Source organism: Lepus europaeus, chromosome 2 (assembly GCF_033115175.1).
Source record: "Lepus europaeus isolate LE1 chromosome 2, mLepTim1.pri, whole genome shotgun sequence".
Taxonomy (NCBI): Eukaryota; Metazoa; Chordata; class Mammalia; order Lagomorpha; family Leporidae; genus Lepus; species Lepus europaeus.
The window spans coordinates 107,179,292-107,199,429 of NC_084828.1; the positions used below are offsets into that span (position 1 = coordinate 107,179,292).

The 20,138-nt window shown below is 38.2% G+C and overlaps 1 protein-coding gene across 1 annotated transcript in view; it reads left to right on the forward strand.

Moving 5' to 3' along the window:
• Positions 1-665: 665 nt before the first annotated feature.
• The window catches only part of SPATA16 (spermatogenesis associated 16), a 288,894-nt gene continuing 269,421 nt past the window's right edge, over positions 666-20,138 (forward strand). Inside the window, exon 1 of the mRNA XM_062177925.1 lies at positions 666-1,277. Coding sequence (XP_062033909.1) covers positions 666-1,277 — 612 coding nt within the window. The remainder of the gene's footprint in view (positions 1,278-20,138) is intronic.

Genomic DNA, 20,138 nt, shown 5'->3' on the forward strand with positions numbered 1-20,138 from the left:
TTAATACCATTGCTTTAAAAATATCAATACAGTAGACTCACAATGAATATATGGCTCCCCATTGATGTGAGGTTGATGGTCACATTTTTCTGCTTTAAAGTCAGTTTTGAACAACAGCTGTCTTTAAAGATGTTTAAACTTGAGATTTTCATTATTAATAGAAGAAACAAATTGAGGCAACATTATGCTCACAATATTTCTGGAAGCTTTTCAGAGGAAGCAGCTATAGTTTCTTTAGACCTCCAGGTCTATTATGCAGGTTAGCAGTGTATTTTATAATGAGTTCTAGACCACCTGTCTTTCTGAGGAAATTATGAAAGAGTATATTTTTCCTGGTCTTTTTTGTCCTCATTGAATGCATATAAGATTTTCCTCTTCAATGACACTTGGTACCCCATAAAAATATTCATTCAGTGTTGTTTAACTGCAGATGTTCTTTAAAGTCAGTGCCTAGATGTGGTTTCATCAAGTTCTTATCTTGGTGAGTTTGGAGATTGACACAGTCCTGCTGAAGTTGTTAGTAGATGATACAGTCAGTTTTACTTCAAGGTAGTGGATACCTAGAGTGAATAAACAGTGACTATAGTTTAAATGAGTGAAATTTCAAAATATTGTTTTAGTTATTTTCCTTTGTCTCACTTCTACAGGAGCTTTGGGCAAAACCAATGGATTCAGGAAACAGTATGAATTTGGAGAATACAATGAATAGAGTCCACCATGATCAACTTGTTACAAAGATAAACACAAACAAGAAAATGTCCACCTTAGCAAACCCATCTAACATCCTGGAAAGATCGCGGGAAATTAAGAAAAGTGGTGGTGATAAACAGGTAGAAATAACAACTGAAAGAATAAAAATGGCGAAGAGCTTCAAAGAAAAACAAAGCAATGATTTAGAGAAAGTGGCCCTTAAACGGAAGGCAGAAAGTGAAAAACAGCCAGCCGGAAAGAAAGAGGCAAAGATAATGGAACTTGACAATCAGTTAATCACCATGCCTCTGCCTCACATCCCCCTAAAGAACATAATGGATGTGGAAATGAAGTTGGTCTACATTGATGAAGAGAACGTGAACTATGAGTTTATAGAGCCCTCCATGTCTACTGGGATTCAGCCAACATGCCGAGCTGCTGAAATAGTAGGCCCTATGAGTGTACCTAATTTCAGCTTTCTGCCTCAGATTGACAAATGGCTTCAGGTAGCCTTAAAGGATGCCAGCTCTTGCTATAGACAGAAGAAATATGCCGTGGCAGCGGGACAGTTCAGAACAGCACTTGAGGTATGGGATTAAGAAAATAGAGATTGGTGACAGAAAGTTGTGAAATGGAAAGTTGCAATTGCATTGAATGGCTTTGATCATACTGTAATGAATGGTAATGGTGTGGTGGAACTTTTTAATGATATCAGGATTTTGCAATTCTCAGTTTACCTAAAGCAAATAAGATGTGCCTAAAAATTAATATTGTGTGCACTTGACAGTATAGATACAATCCCAAAAGCATAATCCTGTTTTTTCTCTGTTAAGGAACCCTGCAGGGAATATATAGAAGAATGTAGTTGTTTTGTAATTGAGATTTACATTTCTAAAAGTCATAAATATTAAGTATAGCATTAGAGCATATAGATTCTCTAGAAATATATAGTTAATGAGTATATAAATTGTCTCCTTTTGATACATATAGTTTTCATTGCTAAAAATAGTAATCTTTTCTTTTTAGCATGAGCTGATTATATGTTATATTATAAACAAAGTAACACTATTTTACTTCATCATCAAACTTCACTTTTCTTCCCATTCAGTGAGCTTTATGAATAATTATTTTTCTATATGCAAACAGCTAAGTTAGTCAATATCTTGGCACTGAGAATTATCTTGTGGACAATAACAAAATTGAGAATCACCACTAAAACACAGAATAGGTGGTGGGAAAAACTGGTCCATTTCATGACTCATTGAACCTATAGAAGCACAAAAGTGTAAATAGAAGTAAATATTGGTGACTGCATATTTTACTAATTCCAAAAAGACATGTTAAAGCATTCTGTATTTGCCAGCTGAGCACTGGTGATATTAAAAAATATAGCTAAGGCATGGTTCATCCTTTTAGTGATCCAATGAGGTAGACAATCCAGTGAACACTTAAACACAGAACACATGAAGGAGTCATTGACCCACCAAGGGGGATGAGAGTGAATGAGAGTCAAAGGTGAAATATTGTGGTAGACATTTAAAGAGTAGAGTGTTATTTCCACCACTACTTGCAGGCTAAAATGACTACATCCACCAGGAATTATTCATGGACAGTGCCAAACAACGTTGCACTCTAAATATTTTAAAAGAAACTAAACACCAAAAAAAAGGGGGAGCCTCAAATAAATAGGAGATGATTAGGTAACACACAAATACTTGCATCTATAAATATTTCTATTCTCATAAAGGGTCATCTCCACAAAGAAAATAAGTGTAATGCACTATGTAAACTCCTAAACTTTGTAACAAATACCAAAAAATATAGGTTACCTACAAGCCACTCAGAGAATCCTCTGCCATCCTCTGAACCAAAGTCTAGCAGCCTCTGACTAACAAATAAATGCTAAAGAAATTCTATGAAGATCCCTGGGCATTTCTGCCTGGGCTACTTGAAACTGAATTTTATTTTCCAGTGTAAGGAGGGTTAAATGCATGATTTTAGAGCTACAAAAAGAATCATTTTGGCAATGCAAGAAGAAGCACAAAATAGGTAAAGGTGCTATAAAAACTTCACTAAGACCAGGTAGAGGGAAAAACGTATCTGCTTTAACCAGAAGAAAATATCCAGTGTTCCAGAAAACTGCATGTTCAAAATTTGAACCAGAATTTCATGACCCCTAGATACAATTGCACTGGAAAAATACTCTCCCCCTACCCATGTCCTCCTTCCCATCTCCCTTCCTCTTTCTCCCTGGATTTTTAGGAAACTTTTGTATGCTGACACTAATTACTAGTAATTAACAAAAGTAATTATTTTGAGACCAAAACTTAGCTTAGGCATCTGGCCTAGCTTTCGTCTAATTATCTTGGGAGATAACTTTAAAATCTTACCTAGAATGTCTCTTCATAAACCAAAGCTACTGGGAATAGAACAAATTTGTAGCCTTTTTAAGCCTTCTTCTCCTGCATTTACCTTCTAAATTTAATATGTTCTCAGCATACCTAGGCATTATTTAATGTAACTCTCCCTTTTCATTTTTTTAACTTTTATTTAATGAATATAAATTTCCAATGTACAGCTTATGGATTATAGTGGCTTCCCCCTCCCATAACTTCCATCCCACCCGCAACTCTCCCCTCTCACGTTCCGTCTCCCCTTCCATTCACATCAGATTCATTTTCAATTCTCTTTGTATACAGAAGATCAATTTAGTATATTAAGTAAAGATTTCAACAGTTTGCACCCACATAGAAACACAGAGTGAAACATACTGTTTGAATACTCGTTATAGTATTAAATCACAATGTATAGCACATTAAGGACAGAGATCCCACATGAGGAGCAAGTGCACAGTGGCTCCTGTTGTTGACCCAACAAATTGACACTCTAGTTTATTGCACCAGTAACCACCCTAGGCTGTCATCATGAGTTGCCTAGGCTATGGAAGCCTTCCAAGTTTGCCGACTCTGATCATATTTAGACAAGGTCATAAAAGACAGGGTGAGGATAGTAACCAATGATCCTAAGAGTGGCATTAACCAGGTTTGAACAATTATACAGCATTAAGTGGGGAAGAGGACCATCAGTACACACAGGTTGGGAGTAGAGCCATTGGTGGTAGAGTAGAGGTTATGATTACAAAGGAATGAGGCCCAAGTGCACTAGACAGGGTCTAGAACAAAGGACAGAGTCATTATTAGAGGAGCTAAGAAAGGTGCTGTCTAAGCTACAATTAAGTTTTCTGATTGAGAGGCAAATAGAACCAGACAGAAGGGTCTTTATAATAATCTGTTGGGCTTTAGGCCTTGTAAGTTAAGAGGCTCATACCTATCTATCTCTTCACATGGGGTATATCCTAAGGGAGGTGTGAACCTCCTAGGGGAAGGCACTCTGTTGACTTTCATTACTTAGCTGGCCTGGGAGGAGAGCTGGCCAGGTAAAGGCAGGTGGCATCTCTAACAAGAAATTTACAGTTCTGCCTGCAATGTTGCTGACCCTACTTGACCATCCCCTCAGCTGCAGTGGTCACTTTGGAAGTTGGGCTGAGTGAAGGGCTTTTCAGCTTAGAGCCAATAAGATCTGTGGCTCTGACCTGGGCATCCTTCGACTCCAGGGCAGGTCCATTTCCAGTGATCCAACTCTTGGCAGAGCTGCCAGGGCTCTTCACAAGCTGACTTCTGCTGAAGCCCAGGCTTACCACATTGAAAGCCACTGCAGTGGACTGGCCTGTTGGGTCTCCTTGAGGGCAGATCACTGTACAGATCAGCCATTAATAGGCCTGCCACCCATTGCTTCTGATGCCGAGCTTTCTTTTCCTCCTGGTTTGTGTTAAAGCAGACCAGAGGATGCAAGTCAAGGGAGTGCCCGTTTCCCATCTCTAATCTTCGGTGGCCTGAACTACAAGTCTATAGTCACAGGCATGTTCTGTAGTAGTTTTTCTAAGGTAGACAATGCCCATGAGGAAAATTATATTCTCACTTTAAAACTTTCTTTCCCTTTGGTCTGAAAGGGAGGTTTTTTCTACTTACCGTTTACTTCGATGATGGCGAAGTGAATCTAGCTATGAGATTATTATTTAAGCTCTTATTTTGGCTATGCTATTGCAGAAAAATGTTAGCCATCTCTTTTATAAGGTCTAAAGATTAAATTGTGCATCTTACAGATTCCTTCATAATAGAATTAGTTTCCTACCTTGAAGAGAATAGAGAAATGAAAGAACAAGTTGGGCTTAGAATAGAGAAATGAAGGAGCAAGTCCTAGATCACTTGCTGACAATAGCAATATTACATGAATACTTAGCAAACAGTTTCAACCATTAGATAACAACTTAAGAAAACATTTACCAGAAGGTCCAATGCCTTCTATAAATTTTAAGAATCATGTATTTGAGAATACCTCTTAAATATCTAACGTGGTATAGTTTGTTTAACCAGTAAACTGAAGCACAAACATATAAAATGTTTTTAGTTTCTTTCTACCACAAGTTTAAAAAATATGATGCAGAGATTCAGGTCTCATGAATTAAAATGTATCTTTGATTAATTTTAGCAGCTTAAATTTATGGACAATCTTATCTATAAGCCATTTAAAATAAAACTCTTAATAAAATTTCCCCATGTGGCCATACAATATGTACACACATATAACATAGCATAGTAGACCAATATAGTAATTTTAATAATAGCTTTTAAAATCTTTAACTCTTTTTGTAGATTGCCAATTGATTTGAATTGCTTTTTGTTTTTAGTAACCTCAGTTAACCGTACTTTCTCTCAGTTGGTACTGTTAATACATTATTGGCTTCATCTGTTTACAGAGCCATCCCAAAGTACTGAATACAATAGAAGTGGTTGGAAAAAGTCCATAGGAATCTATAGGGGGACAACTAAACACAGAACCAACAACGCTTTAGTTTTATGAGCAGCAAATCATATATAACTGTGGATGACAAAAGACTTTAAGTTGCCATGTTTAAAATTATAAACTCATCAGCCAACAGGAGGCACTTGCTTACTTCACAGTATTTTTGAAAGCACCTGTAGGATTTTACAAGTATTTAACCCTTTAGGCCTCTGGGGCTTTCTCATTAAGATAACTATCATGTCTAGTAACACAAGATCATTAGACTTTTTAATTCGCAAACATTTGTATTAATAGCATTTTCCATTATAGAAACTTAAAGTTGAGTACCACATCACATCTTGACAGTACTTCTAATATAATCCAAATAGCCTGATTATTTGTGTCTCTATAAGATGAGAGACATAGGTCGCTCGATTTTTTCAGTTGGGCCCAAACTGGAAAAACCAAAGTCCAAGATTTATTGGAAATTTTAGGGTCCAGATTGTATGAAACTTTGATTCTTTGAATGCCTGTCAAGAATCCTGCATGGGAGACCAGGAGAAGCGCCTGGCTCCTTCCTTCGGATCAGCACGATGCGCCGGCCGCAGAGGCCACTGGAGGGTGAACCAACGGCAAAGAGGAAGACCTTTCTCTCTGTCTCTCTCACTACCTACTCTGCATGCAAAAAAAAAAAAAAGAATGGCAAGAAGGCTCAAAATCCAAAATATCTGGTTGAAATAAGATTCCTTAAAATCATGACATAATATAGACCAAATTTGATCGTTGTTACAAGGTGATTATTCAAATCTTTGAAAATAAGCACATATTTAAATAACCCATAGCTCTTAATAAAAATTCAGCTGTTTTTGAACAATTAGAATTTAACAGACATCAAGAGAACATAATAGATTACTTTAACACATTGCTTTAACAGAGCATCAGATTTTAATTCTATGTCAAAGAGAAATTGAGCTTCCTGTGATCTTTTGCTGTGAGGTTTCCTTCCTTTACCTTCTTTCATATTGATGACCATGTTTCTGTGTTTCTGTGTGTGACATATCTTTAAGCATCTTTTGCAGGGCAGTACGAGTGGCAACAAATTCTTTCAATTTCTGTTTGCTATGAGAAGTCTTTATTTCACCTTCATTCACAAATGAGAGCTTTGCAGGATATAATATTCTGGGCTGGCAGCTTTTCTCTCTTAGTACCTGGGCTATGTCTCGCCATTCCCTTCTAGCTTGTAGGGTTTCTGATGAGAAGTCTGCTGTGAGTCTAATTGGAGATCCTCTGAGAGTAATCTGACATTTCTCTCTTGCACATTTTAGGATCTTTTCTTTATGTTTCACTGTGGTGAGTTTGATTACAACATGTCGTGGTGAGGATCTGTTTAGGTCATGTTTATTAGGGGTTCTATGAGCTTCCTGTACTAGGATGTCTCTGTCCTTCTCCAGACCTGGGAAATTTTCTGCTAGTATCTCACTGAAAATGCCTGCTAATCCTTTCTCCCTCTCCATGCCTTCAGGAACTCTTAGAACCCGAATGTTGGGTTTTTTAATAGTATCTTGTAGATTCCCAACAATATATTTTAGATTTCTAATTTCCTCTTCTTTTCTTTGGTTTGCCTGTTTCCTTTCCTGTTCTCTGTCTTCTAAGTCCGATATTCTCTCTTCTGCTTCACCCATTCTGTTTTTAAGGCTCTCTAATGTGTTTGTCATTTGATCTATTCAATTCTTTATTTCATTAGGATTTCTCGTCACTATCACAGTTTCTTGTTCTACTAGTTGTTTCATTTCATTTTGATTCCTCCTTAATATTTCATCTTCATGAGAGAGATTTTCTATCTTGTCCATTAAGGATTCCTGTAGTTCAAGAATTTGTTTTTGAGAACTTCTTAATGTTCTTATCAATTTTTTGAGATCCGCTTCTTGCATTTCTTCTATCTCATCATCTTCATAATCTGGAATTGGGGTGTCTTTTTCATTTGGGGGCATCACAGTGTCTTCCTTGTTCTTGTTACCTCGGTTTTTGCGTTTGTTGTTTGGCATGTTGGAGATATTTGGTTTCTTCACTGTGGTGTTTTTTCTTGTTATACTATGAGTTAGATTAAGTGGGCTTTCTGCTTTTGATGGAGCCTTAGAGGCTTGAGATTGGTGTGGCCTGAGAGCTCTGTTTGGTTTCAGGGTTGAGGGTGTGCCAAAGGTGACACTCCCAGGTTAGGCATGGTAAATCTTTCTTTCTTTCTTTGTTTTTTTTTTGTTTGTTTGTTTGTTTTGTTTTGTTTTGTTTTCATTCAAAACGGAAGTAATTCCGCACAGCTGAACGGAATTGGAGGTAGTTAGCAGGCGAATGATATACCCCCAGGAGTCAGAGATCGGAAGCTCTTTCCCAAGGACCACACAGGAAATCTCTGCTGCCCTCAGCGTGGGCTCCAATTCTCCTGCAGTCTCCCACTGGGTTGCCAAGTTAGATCCTAGTCTCCTGTTATTTCACCCCCCCCAGAGTCAGGTTTTTCTGCTAGGCTCAGGGCCGGTGCAGACCTGAGGTCGCCCTGCTTATGACGTATGTCCAAAATGGCGCCTGCTCTTGGTCTTGCTCACCTTTGAGAGGTGAAGCAGAGAGAGAGAAACTCGTGTCCGTATTGGTCATTTTCTCTCTCTCTCTCTCTCTCTCTTCTAGTTAGCCTGGTGAACTTTTTCCCACGGAGTTTCAAGCCTCGTTCCCTCTAGTCTTCTCTTTCCACTTTCTCGTTGGTGTCTCGGGCTATTGAGGTTCGGCTCACCTCACGTCCCAGCGCTGGTGTGTTGAGTCTGCCCCTGGTGTCCCGAACTTGGGCTCCCACACTCTCCACGCAGGTCCACTGTGAATCACTAGTTCCAGAAGAGTTTCCTCTGCTGTTTCTTCCCCTACTCTTCCTTGAACCTGCAGTATCTCCACTTTTATTAAACTGTCTCTTCCCGGACTATCAATGTGCTCTCTTCCTATTCTGCCAACTTGCCCAGACCTCCCTTTTCTTTAGATTGCAACTTGAGTGAGATATGTTAGATGACAAAGACCAAGGTATAGTAATCGTGGTCACACCTGAAAAGACAGATAAATCGTGGTCACACCTGAAAAGACAAATAAATCAGCAAATTCCAAAGTGTATATAAGCTATTGTTAGGTTTGGCTGCAAGTGACAGAAAACCTCAAATCAAAGTATTTAAAGGAGATAGGAGTTCATTTCTCCCTCACATAAATGTAGGTAGTCAAGGGCTGGTAGAGTGTGATCATCAGGGCACCAAATTGTATTCATTCCTTAAGATGTGACTTTGGCCTCGGGATCCAAAATAGCTGCTGCTGGTGTCATTGCCCACAGTCTAGCAAGCTGAAAAGGGGGTTGGGAAGAACGGTGAAAGGCATGCTAGGTCCCAATAAGTACATTTCACTGACACTGTCATCCAAAATTTTCCATTTTTTTCCTCTATGTCCAGAATGTAGTCATCAAATGCAATTGCAAAGGAGGCTGAGAATATGTTATTCCCGATGACCCATTCAGTGGTCCAATTATTGAGGAAAGGGAGAATGGATTTTGAAGAATAGCTAGCATCCCACCCATATAGCACTTGCTTTGGGGGAGGTATTAGGCATATGATATATTTGTCAACTGGGTGGTACAAAGTCAGTTGTAGGAATGTGCAGAGCACAGGTTGCAGTTAAATGTAAGACTATGAATATTAATTTAAAAAATAAGAACTGAGCAAAGACCCTGGAGATTTATAATTGCTCATTAATTGGTAAGATAATTTCTAATATATCTAACAAACCCATTAAAATAATGTTTCTGCACTAGTTTCCTTTTGCTCTTGACAAAATATTGACTTATTTTGTTTCCAAAACACTATACCTAACCAAATAGGTAAATTTATGATAATATTTTATAATGATTAAGATAAAAGTGTATGCAGTGATTCAGAAGACAACAGTTTAAATTCCAACTTCGGTCTTTTAGGATTTCAGAAAACAGTAGGCATTTGTTTTACTGTACTTGTTGAAATAACATATTTTTGTATGATTTCTTTTTTCTAAATGAAGTTAAACTAGTCATATAAGTAAAGTTAGTCCTTAGCTCTATGTTCATCTTATCAATCATTCTCAAGTTTTATTAAAATCAGTCACCATTTGTAGTTACTTCAGAAGCCAAGCCAGCAGGCCAAAAGATAGAAGCTGAAGTTAAAAACACAAATTCATTTTCAAAGATTGATTGATTGACTGATTTGAAAAAGTGGCACAGCAAGAGAGAAAAAGACAGAGAGAGAGTGAGAGAGCTTCCATCCACTGGTTGATTCTCCAAATGGCTGCAACAGCCAGGACTGGGCCAGGAGTCAGGAACTCCATCTTGGTCTCCCGCAAGGGTGGTGGGGCCCAAGCACTTGGACTATCTTCTGCTGCTTTCCCAGGTACATTAACAGCAAGCTGGATTGAAAGCATAAGAGCCAAGACCCAATTGGCACTCTGATATGGGATGCCAGCATTGCAAAAGGCAGCCTAACCTGCTCAACTACATTGCTGTCTTCAAAAGCAAATTCATATAAAGTCATACTTTATGCCTAGATGCTGTTGCTTATAATTATTAAAAGACAGTTATACAAATTCACTCACTATAAATAATAGTGATTCTATGTGGGAAAATAGAACTGGCCTCATATAATTTGCATTTTAAGCAATACTACTATTCAATTACTTGCTTGGTCATCAATAAAAAATAGGAAGAGATTTATCAATAAACATTCTACTAGCTACGATTTCATGAGAAAAATAATAACTAGTAAAGACTTCTAGGACAATGTAAAGATCATAAGATGTAGGAATCAGATATTTCATATTACTTAAGAAAAACACTCAAATTATCAGACATCCTTCTTGGTTTGTTTCATACAACCTACACCATAACATCATTTCAATAATCACAGGACTTAGTAATTAAAAGGCTCCCACCTTCTGAATTAGAATACATCTGTGTGTACCCTTCAAGACTCAAAGCTTCAGAAAATCCCAAAGACGCAAAGAAGACAAAACAAGGCTTATCCCTTACAAACTAGAACTCCCCATGCTTCTGATTATAGCATGTAGGGACCCAGTTGAGTGGCTAATCTTTTTTTAATATATAGGTGCTCTAGCAACTGGCCTGTGAAGTTAAAGTAATAACAGTTATAGCTTTCTTCCTACGTGTCAGCTGCTGTACTTAACATTCTGGGACTATTTGCATTCAGTGTTCCATTTTATTCTCACAGCAAGCCTATGTGATAGTATTATGATTATTTTTGCTACCAGTGAGAAAGCTGAGGATAGACAGGTTAAGTTGTCTGCTCAAGAGACAACAACTAGAAGTAGTGGAGCCTGGATTTGAAGGCAGGTGCTCTGGCTTCACGGCTCACCAGCTTAAGCACTAAGTTTTTGTGTTGAACATATGAGTTGAAATGCTTGAAAATACAGAATTCCAGACTATGCCAGACCTACAGATTCAAAATCTACATTTCAGTAGATCTCAGTAGGTCCCTGTGCTCATAGCAGTTTGAGGAGCACCAACTTGGTGACTTGTCTACACTGAACAGATTTGCTCTCTAATAATACTTTAATGCTTTGTAGTTTTGTCTCTTATTTAAAATGTTGTATTCCCAACACTGATTTCATAGCAAAGAATTTCATTTTAGGCAGGTGACTCAGAATTTTTGAATTTCAAAAACACAATTTTTTTAAGAAAAGTTTAGGGGAGTGGATTGACATTGTCAAAGGGCCTTACCAAAATTTCCCCCAATTTCCATTATTTTTGAAAGAGGAGCAGCTTAACAACAAAAAGGAGGAGGAAAATAGAAAAATTATACTCTCTGAATGGAGGAGATTTTAGAAGTAGATTATATTTTAATTTTATAAAAAGCTATATAGTCTTTGTGTTTGCTTTCCCCTTGGTTCAGTAAAGCACTGGTCTGAGAACCAGATTTTGGGAATCAGTGTTCTAGAACACATTCTCCTTATGGTAAACATTAGGTATCCAGGACAATTGAACCCGCACCAGGACCTTCTTATAAAATTACTTCCAGTATAATGGAATTTTGTATGAGACAGGTCCATTTTGGAGCCCATTCAAGGGGGTTTATTTAATGAAGTAGCAAAGATATCTCATTATAGGGCAGCCTCACCTATAATTGCTCTGCTGAGAATAATTCTGTAGCAAATCCCTAGGGCATAAAATTGTGATATACCAGCAATGGCTTAATTTAAATGGATTCTAACACAGGTATTTCTTTTGTGCAATATAGTCAGAAAATTGAGGGTTCACCAAATTCTCTTGAGTGCCTGAACTGTCTTACTAATATCTGTGGATTTGCATATGAATTCAGTATGCATTTCTTAAGCTTCCACTGGATTCTATGTTTGTATTTTCATTCGTAAATGATTGTAATCATCTCTTAAAGTGATATTGTCATTCCCAATTCACAGATGAAGAAACTGGTACCCATGCCACAGCTAGCCTATGGCAGGGCTGAGATAGAATTCAGGTATCCAGATTTTCACATCTGTAATTCTTTATATTACTGCTTTTCATACTTTAATGTAACTATGAGGGAATCCGTTTAAAACACAGATTCTGTTGTGTTAGGTCTGGAGGAGGATACCAGATGCCTGATCGCAAATACATTCCCAAATAAACTTTTGAAGTACACTCTGAGTAGCAAGAATTTACACTAGTCCACTAGAAAGTACTCAAATTCTTGCCATCATTCCTCTGCTAAGTTAGTGTGAAGATTTCCGTATTTCTAGCTCACATAGCCCTAGGTAGACACCTAGGTCTAAAGGTGTGGTGGACAGATCATTGAAATTGGAGTAGATTATTATCTATGGTGGCATTTCTGCTACTTAATCACATGTGACTTTGAGCAACTTTCCTAACCCCTTAGGACACCATTACATAGAAATAATAATTCTGCTCAACTATAAAAAGCTTCACATAGGACATCAAAAACTGCCTATTGAAAAGCATGAGGAAATCTAAATTCATGTATAAGGTACATTGTATTTCTCAAGTACCTCATTTTCCTGTATGGTGTTACATAATTTAAAAGTTTTGCACTCTAAAGGATTTTGCCAAACTCCATATTTATTAACATTTTTAATCCGTAGCTAGTCCTTTTCTTCTTTGATTAATATTAAAAATGTACCGTCTTCTTTTAATAATATTTAAAATTCAAAGAGAGAGCCAAAATAATGCATTGTTTTCCACTTTTTTCCCTATTGAGAAGCAGTGATCCAAATCAAACACTATTTTGAACTGTTAACTGCTTCTGACAAAAATATAAGCCTTTCCTTAAATGCACAAATTGCTATGCTAGAAATAGTTCATTTTTTTCTCAGTTTTCAGGTATAAACTGACTGCTGAACTATGCATGTTCAATTAAAATATTTCTTTTTTTTTTTTTTTTTGACAGGCAGAGTGGATAGTGAGAGAGAGAGAGAGACAGAGAGAAAGGTCTTCCTTTTGCCATAGATTCATCCTCCAATGGCTGCCACGGCCAGCGCATCGTGCTGATCCGAAGCCAGGAGCCAGGTGCTTATCCTGGTCTCCCATGGGGTGCAGGGCCCAAGAACTTGGGCCATCCTCCACTGCACTCCCAGGCCTCAGCAGAGAGCTGGACTGGAAGAGGGGCAACCGGGACAGAATCCGGCGCCCCAACCGGGACTAGAACCCAGTGTGCAGGCGCCGCAGGCGGAGGATTAGCCTATTGAGCTGCAGTGCCGACCAATATTTCTGTTTTAACTTGATTGTTGCCATCTTGATCTATCCATAGGTATTATTACTATTAAATATCTAATTACATAAAATATTTGAAAAATGTTGGCAAATTTACATGGCAGGGAAATACAAATGAATTCCTCTGTTAACTTCAATAACAAATTTAGACATATTCATAAAAGTAAACACTGATTAAGTAAAACAAATCTCTAGAAAATTAAGATTTGTGATTATAAGAAAAAAAACACGTTAACACCGCTAACATTACCAGCTCCTTCAGTCTCGCATAGTGCTAGATGCTGGGAATGAAAATATAACTATAACATAGGCCTTGCCCTCAGGGAGCCACAGCTTACAGACAAGGGGCAGTACTGTTGTCTGCACTCCATGACTTTATTTTCATTTGGGGCTATGTAGTTTTTATTTTGGGTTTAGTGTTATTGTTTATATTTTATAAAGAATTTTTTTTTCTGAACTATGACCTTCAAGTGGACATTTAGAAAGATTTTTTTACATAGTGCTGTGTAACTTAATTATGTGCAGTGACCATCATCCCAACCCCAGTGGGATCAAAAGATTAAAAGATTTAAAATATATCAAGGAGAATAAATTATTAGATAAAGAATTGAAATATTTTCAGGCTAAGTATTATTAAAAAGAATCTAGAAATGGGAAAGGTAGCATAGGCCATTCCTCAGTTTGATAGGCCCCTGTTACTATGAGGCTGTTTATCCAGAAGGTCCTGGCTGTACTGCATACTCACCCTCTGACTCAGTGGACTCCTAGGAAGCCATATGCCTGTACCCCCCACCACCCATCACCACCGAAAAAGCCGTAGATACAGCAAGCAAATGAGCAACAATTCCTATTTGTGTACAGTGTCCTTAACTTGAGAGAACTTGTCAGGAGGGGTGTGGAGAAAATCAACAGCATGGAGAGGCAAGCTTGGATTCTGTCAGAGAGAAAAAGAGAAGTAAGACAGGTGGATAGGAGTAGTTTCAATAAATAACACTATACTGTAATTTATATCACATTGTATCATTTTACAAATAAAGGAATTACATTCCATATAAAAAGATCATGAACCTTATAGGTTCCTAATATAATTAATGACCACACAGGGAGGGAACTATTAACTTTTTTCTTAAAAAAAGATTTATTTTTTATTTGAAAGTTAGAGTTCCACAGAGAGAGAAGAGGCAGAGAGAGAAAGAGAGAGAGGTCTTCTGTCCAGTGGTTCACTCCCCAGATGGCCACAATTGCCGGAGCTGCACTGATCCAAAGTCAGGAGCCAGGAGCTTCTTCCAGGTCTCCCACGTGGGTGCAAGGGCCCAAGGACTTGAGCCATCTTCTACTGCTTTCCCAGTCCATAGCAGAGAGCCGGATTGGAAGTGGAGCAGCAGGGACTAGAACCGGTGCCCATATGGGATGCCATTGCTTCAGGCCAGGGCGTTAACCAGCTGTGCCACAGCACTGACCCCAGAACTATTAACTTTATATAGTTGCCCAATCCTTTCTCTCTCTCTTTCTCTCTCTCTGTCTCTCTCTCTCTCTCTCTCTCTCTGTTTCTGTCTCTCTCTCTCTTCCTCTCCCTGTGTTTGACACAATTGCCTGGGGGGGTCCAGATAATGACCATTTCCACTCTAGGAGATTGGAAAGCACACAAAACATTGCAAATATCATTGTCATGAAAATTTACTCTTTGGAAATTCACACTTAGAATAATCTCATTATTTTAAAATGAAAATTAACTTAATGACTACCTTCCTATTAACACTAAGAAACAGATGATTACTAAACTCCAGGCAGTGCTTGGTTAGTATGTCTCTGAAATACTAAATTCATCCTATGGATGAAAACCTCACAGAAAAATAACTGACTAGTCCACAGAAAGCTAAGCAAGCTTTTTTCATCAGCAGAATCATTTGCATAGTTTACAGGTGGTCATTATGTGTTTGATTCAATTTGAAATATAGTTAACTCTGACGCACTCAGTTATTGAAGTCTTAAACAGTCCTACATTTTATTCAATGTGATAAATCAGTGTTGGGGTTCACATGTATAAAGAAATGATTATTCTTACTCAAAGATTGGATAATATTCCCATTTTTCCCACTGTCCAACTTTTCAAGTTGATCGCAAGGCTACTATTTCCAAATAAATGTAAACAGCAATCATCTCTCTTTTTCCCACCTTCCATCCCACTCCAGCCTTCAAACACTTTGCAATTTGAAGTTCAAACGGACTGTACAGATCCTTAATAGATGAGATCCACTAATTTGTCCAAAGCAATGTAACACAATGAGGTTGTGAATATTCTTTACATTCAGTTTACCTGGAAGAGAGCTAGAATAAAACTACTATTTCTATTTCTAGTTATTTGTTTAACTCTTCCATTGCCTCATTTGACATTCTCTAAAACTAAGACATTGCTCTGTCTGGAAGATGATTCTCTTCCTATCAGGCAGTAGAATGTGATTAGGCAGGGGATAATAAAAAAGAAAAACAGATTTTCATCGCTTTGTCTTGGTGTGGTTTCCTTATGTTATGTGAGTTGTTATTAATACCTAGAACACTAGATTCATACATATTAAATGTGACTACTAAAGTATATTTCATATGCAGGAACAAATTTTGTTTAATGATGGTGATGATGATGATACTCTATAACTAATTAATCCATGAATTTGTGAAGTAAGTTATATCAAGAAATCACAGATTAGTAAATAACCACTACCTCACTGTTAGTAACTACTGTCTATCAACTCGTTAGATGACATGGAGATAAGAGAACTTCATATGTACAGGTTGTTTTGCTCTGCAAGGAATTTGGACTTAAGCTTTAGATAGAATTCTTATAATTTTAAGGCAATTAGAAAGTGTGCATGTACAATTCCTATATAAAATAAAAATTTAGGATAGGGACATTCAGTAGAGCCTGATATACATTTAGGAGCACAAAATGAGTGGCAGGCACTTTTTATTAACTTATCTCATCCTCACCAAAACCCAGTGATTTGTGAACTATTATTACCACTATTAAAAATAGATAGATAAAAATGCATCAAGTATACATGGAAAAGATGAGAGGATTTTGAAATGAATATCAAAAGACAAATAGCTATATGGAAAAGTAGGGTGGGGAGAGCAGTGGAAGATGAGTATGATATGAGAAAGTAACATTATTCTCACACATGAAGAACAACAGGAAAGAAGCATGAAAGAGAATCTGGGTGGGCCAAAGGAAAGTATTATGAAATAAAAGTAGATAGAGGCTAGAGGGTCTTAAAAACTAGGCAGGGGACAATGTAATTAATGTTGAAGACCACAGATGGATTCTTGGGGAAGGAAACAATGAGGTTAAAAAGGATTAAGTGGAGGACCCAAAAATATTTATAGAGTGGTTATTCAATCTATCTGTAATATATTGACTACTACAGGAGCTACAGGGAAGTTTAAGATTTCTAACTCCAGATTTATAGCTCTCTATTCTTTCTTCAGTTTCATCTAAAATATAATTATACTCTGCTTAAAGTACATGCTATATTTGCCATCATCCAAAGGCTAGTCTTGGGGGAAAAATAGAGAAATGAGTATATACAAAAATTAGAAAGACAGAAAACCAGGGTAGAAGAGGAAGGAGTTGATATTGCAAGGGTAATAAGTGTGAAGATATGTGAATGGGTAAAAAGGAAGATGGAAAAGTTGTCAGGCTGTCAAGAGCCAGGCCTGCTTTGTTGGGATCTGGGACATTATCCATAGGAAAGTGGACACTTCATAGAGGATCAGCATGAGGAATGATAGAGTCCAATTTTTATTTATTTCATCATTCCAGTATGTTTGCATATAAATATTAAGAAAGTATTCACATACTGTTCAGTCTCTGAGTTATGACTCATCATGACTCATTATGATTAACATTATATTTAACTGAAATCATGGAATAGAATAGAATAGAACTTAAGAATACAACACAATAAATAACGAGAGCTCATAAAACATTGGAAAGTTTTCCTTTGTGAAAATGTTGTTTCTGTTATATATCCTCATATATCTATATCTACCTATAAATGGAAATATAGATAGAAAAGCAAAAAGGAGAGAGGGAAGGAAATGAAGGAAGGGAGGGAGGGAGGAAAATTTGTAAAGTTCAGTGACAGATGAGAAAAAGGAAGCATTTTTTAAAGAACAAAGCGCCACCAAGTCAGAAAGAGAACAGCTGGAGGTAAAGTTGGTGAATGCAATTTTGGATGTGTTGCATATGAGACCTCCTGATAAGACAAGCCAGAGCAACACATTTGTTGGCTCAAGGTCTGTAGGAAGTACAAATGAGAATTCGTGGCCAAAGACAAACACTCTGAAGAGTTACCAATACCTTATGGTACCTAAAGTGTAGAAAGAAGTAAAGCAAGAAACAAAGACTTGAAGAATATGAACAATTAGTGATTGAATATCTCTTAGATTAAGAAATTATGAAACTAAATTAAGACAGAAGTGGAAGAGGTTACTCTTTGCAGACTGAGACTTTGAGAAAATAACTAGTAGAGTTTCTAGAAGCAGCATTAATAGTGAAGAATAACCTGTTTGGCTTTCAAAAGCCTTTGGAGACACTAATTTTTGTGGTTACCGTTAAAATCCAACTAGAAAACCTTACTCCTCCAGAAAGGGTCTGGATACACTAGATGGGAATAGGCTGGTGCCACGGCTCACTTGACTAAGCCTCCACCTGCGGCACCGGCACCCCGGGTTCTAGTCCTGGTTGGGGCGCCAGATTCTGTCCCGGTTGCTCCTCTTCCAGTCCAGCTCTCTGCTGTGGCCCGGGAGTGCAGTGGAGGATGGCCCAGGTCCTTGGGCCCTGCACCTGCATGGGAGACCAGGATAAGCACCTGGCTTCTGGCTTCGGATCTGCGCAGCGCGCCAGCTGCAACACACCAGCCGTAGCGGCCACTTGGGGGGTGAACCAATGGAAAAGGAAGACCTTTCTCTCTGTCTCTCTCTCTCTCTCTCTCACTGTCTAAATCTGCCTGTCAAAAAAAATAATAATAATCAAATGGAAAGATGAGCATTGAAAAATTACCCTCTCTAAACCTCAGTTTCCTCTTTTCTTAACCTGATGTAAGAATTAAAGAGGATGTTAGCCGGTGCCGCGGCTCACTAAGCTAATCCTCCACTTGCGGCATCAGCACCCCGGGCGGGTTCTAGTCCCAGCTGGGGAGCCGCATTCTGTCCCGGTTGCTCCTCTTCCAGTCCAGCTCTCTGCTGTGGCCCGGGAAGGCAGTGAAGGATGGCCCAAGTGCTTGGGCCCTGCACCTGCATGGGAGACCAGGAGGAGGCACCTGGCTCCTGGCTTCAGATCGGTGCAGCACGCCAGCCGTGGTGGCCATTTGGGGGGTGAAATGGAAGGAAGACCTTTCTCTCTGTCTCTCTCTCTCTAACTCTGCCTGTCAAAAACAATAAAAAAAAAATTTTAAATAATAATAATCCTGGGAATATAGTAGTTTGGAGCTGAAAAGATATTCTGACCATTCAGGTCAAGTACAAGTTTTAAATTAAAATTTCACATATTGGCACAATTAATCATTACATTCACTACATGGTTGAGCATAAAGTGTTTTCTCAAAGAACCCTATTTAAAAAGGTAAGCCACCATCTGATGCTAAAAACTGATTTTAATCCTTGTAGTGAAGGGCAAACTGGATTTTTAGGATACAGCCTTTCCAAACAAAGTTGGCTTCCAGAAGCAGAAGGAGATTTAGAGAGGGAAGTAGACACAGTCTCCAAAAGTTTGCCTTGAAAGGAAAAAAAGGTGAGACAACCCAAGGAGAATGTAGAGTGATGAGATGATTTTCAAATTTATGAACGCTAAGCATGATTATATTGTAAAAGCCTATAGACATGCAACAGAAAGAGAGAGAGAGAATGAAAGTGAATGAAAAGATTATTGAAGGTGTAATTCCCAAGGAGATGAGAAAGAATGGGAGTCTGGAGATGAATGTAAAGATAATATCTGAACACATGGGAAATTTTTCTACTGAGACAGGAAGAGTTTGTGGATAAAGGGTAGAGAGAGAAAATTTTATCTCAGATTATATCTTAAGCTAATCTTATGTTTATTGGAGAAAAAAGGCTAGTATTTACAACTTGGAATAGTTGTAAATTGTAGTTTCTTAGACAGCAATGTTTGATGGTTGTGCTGAAGTCCATGGCCACAGCTTGCTCTGCCAGCTCCAAATCATGCTTCAGAAGATTTTATTTCTTGTTTTAAGGTTTGATTTATTTATTTGAAAGACAGAGTTACAGAGAGAGAGAGTGAATCTTCCATCGGCTGGTATACTCCTCAAAGGCCAAAATGACCGGGGCCAGTCCAGGCCAAAGCCAGGAGCCAGGGACTTCCTCTGGGTCTTCCACATAGGTGGCAGAGGCCAAAACACTTGGACTGTCTTCTGCTTCTTTTCCCAGGTCATTAGCAGGAATCTGGAAGTAGAGCAGCTGGGACTCGAATTGGCGCCGCAGGCCATGGCCCTAGTCCACTGCCACAGTGCCAGCCCTCAGAAGGTTTTAAAAGGAGAGTCCAATGATGCTCCCTTGGGAAAGAGTTCTTATTTAAAATTTGTGTGAATGGTGACAGCCTGACACCCATTGCACTCCAGTACAATGCAGACAATGCTAAACCAACAATGCCACCAGAGTGTGTCATTGTCACCATTGGATTGGAGCTATCTTATGGTTTTTTTTTTTTTTTAAATTGATATGAAGGCAATTGTGGAATTTGAGACTTGAAACTATAGATTGGACAGTTTATAGAGGCAAATTAGACAAAAGATTTAAAGGAACAAGG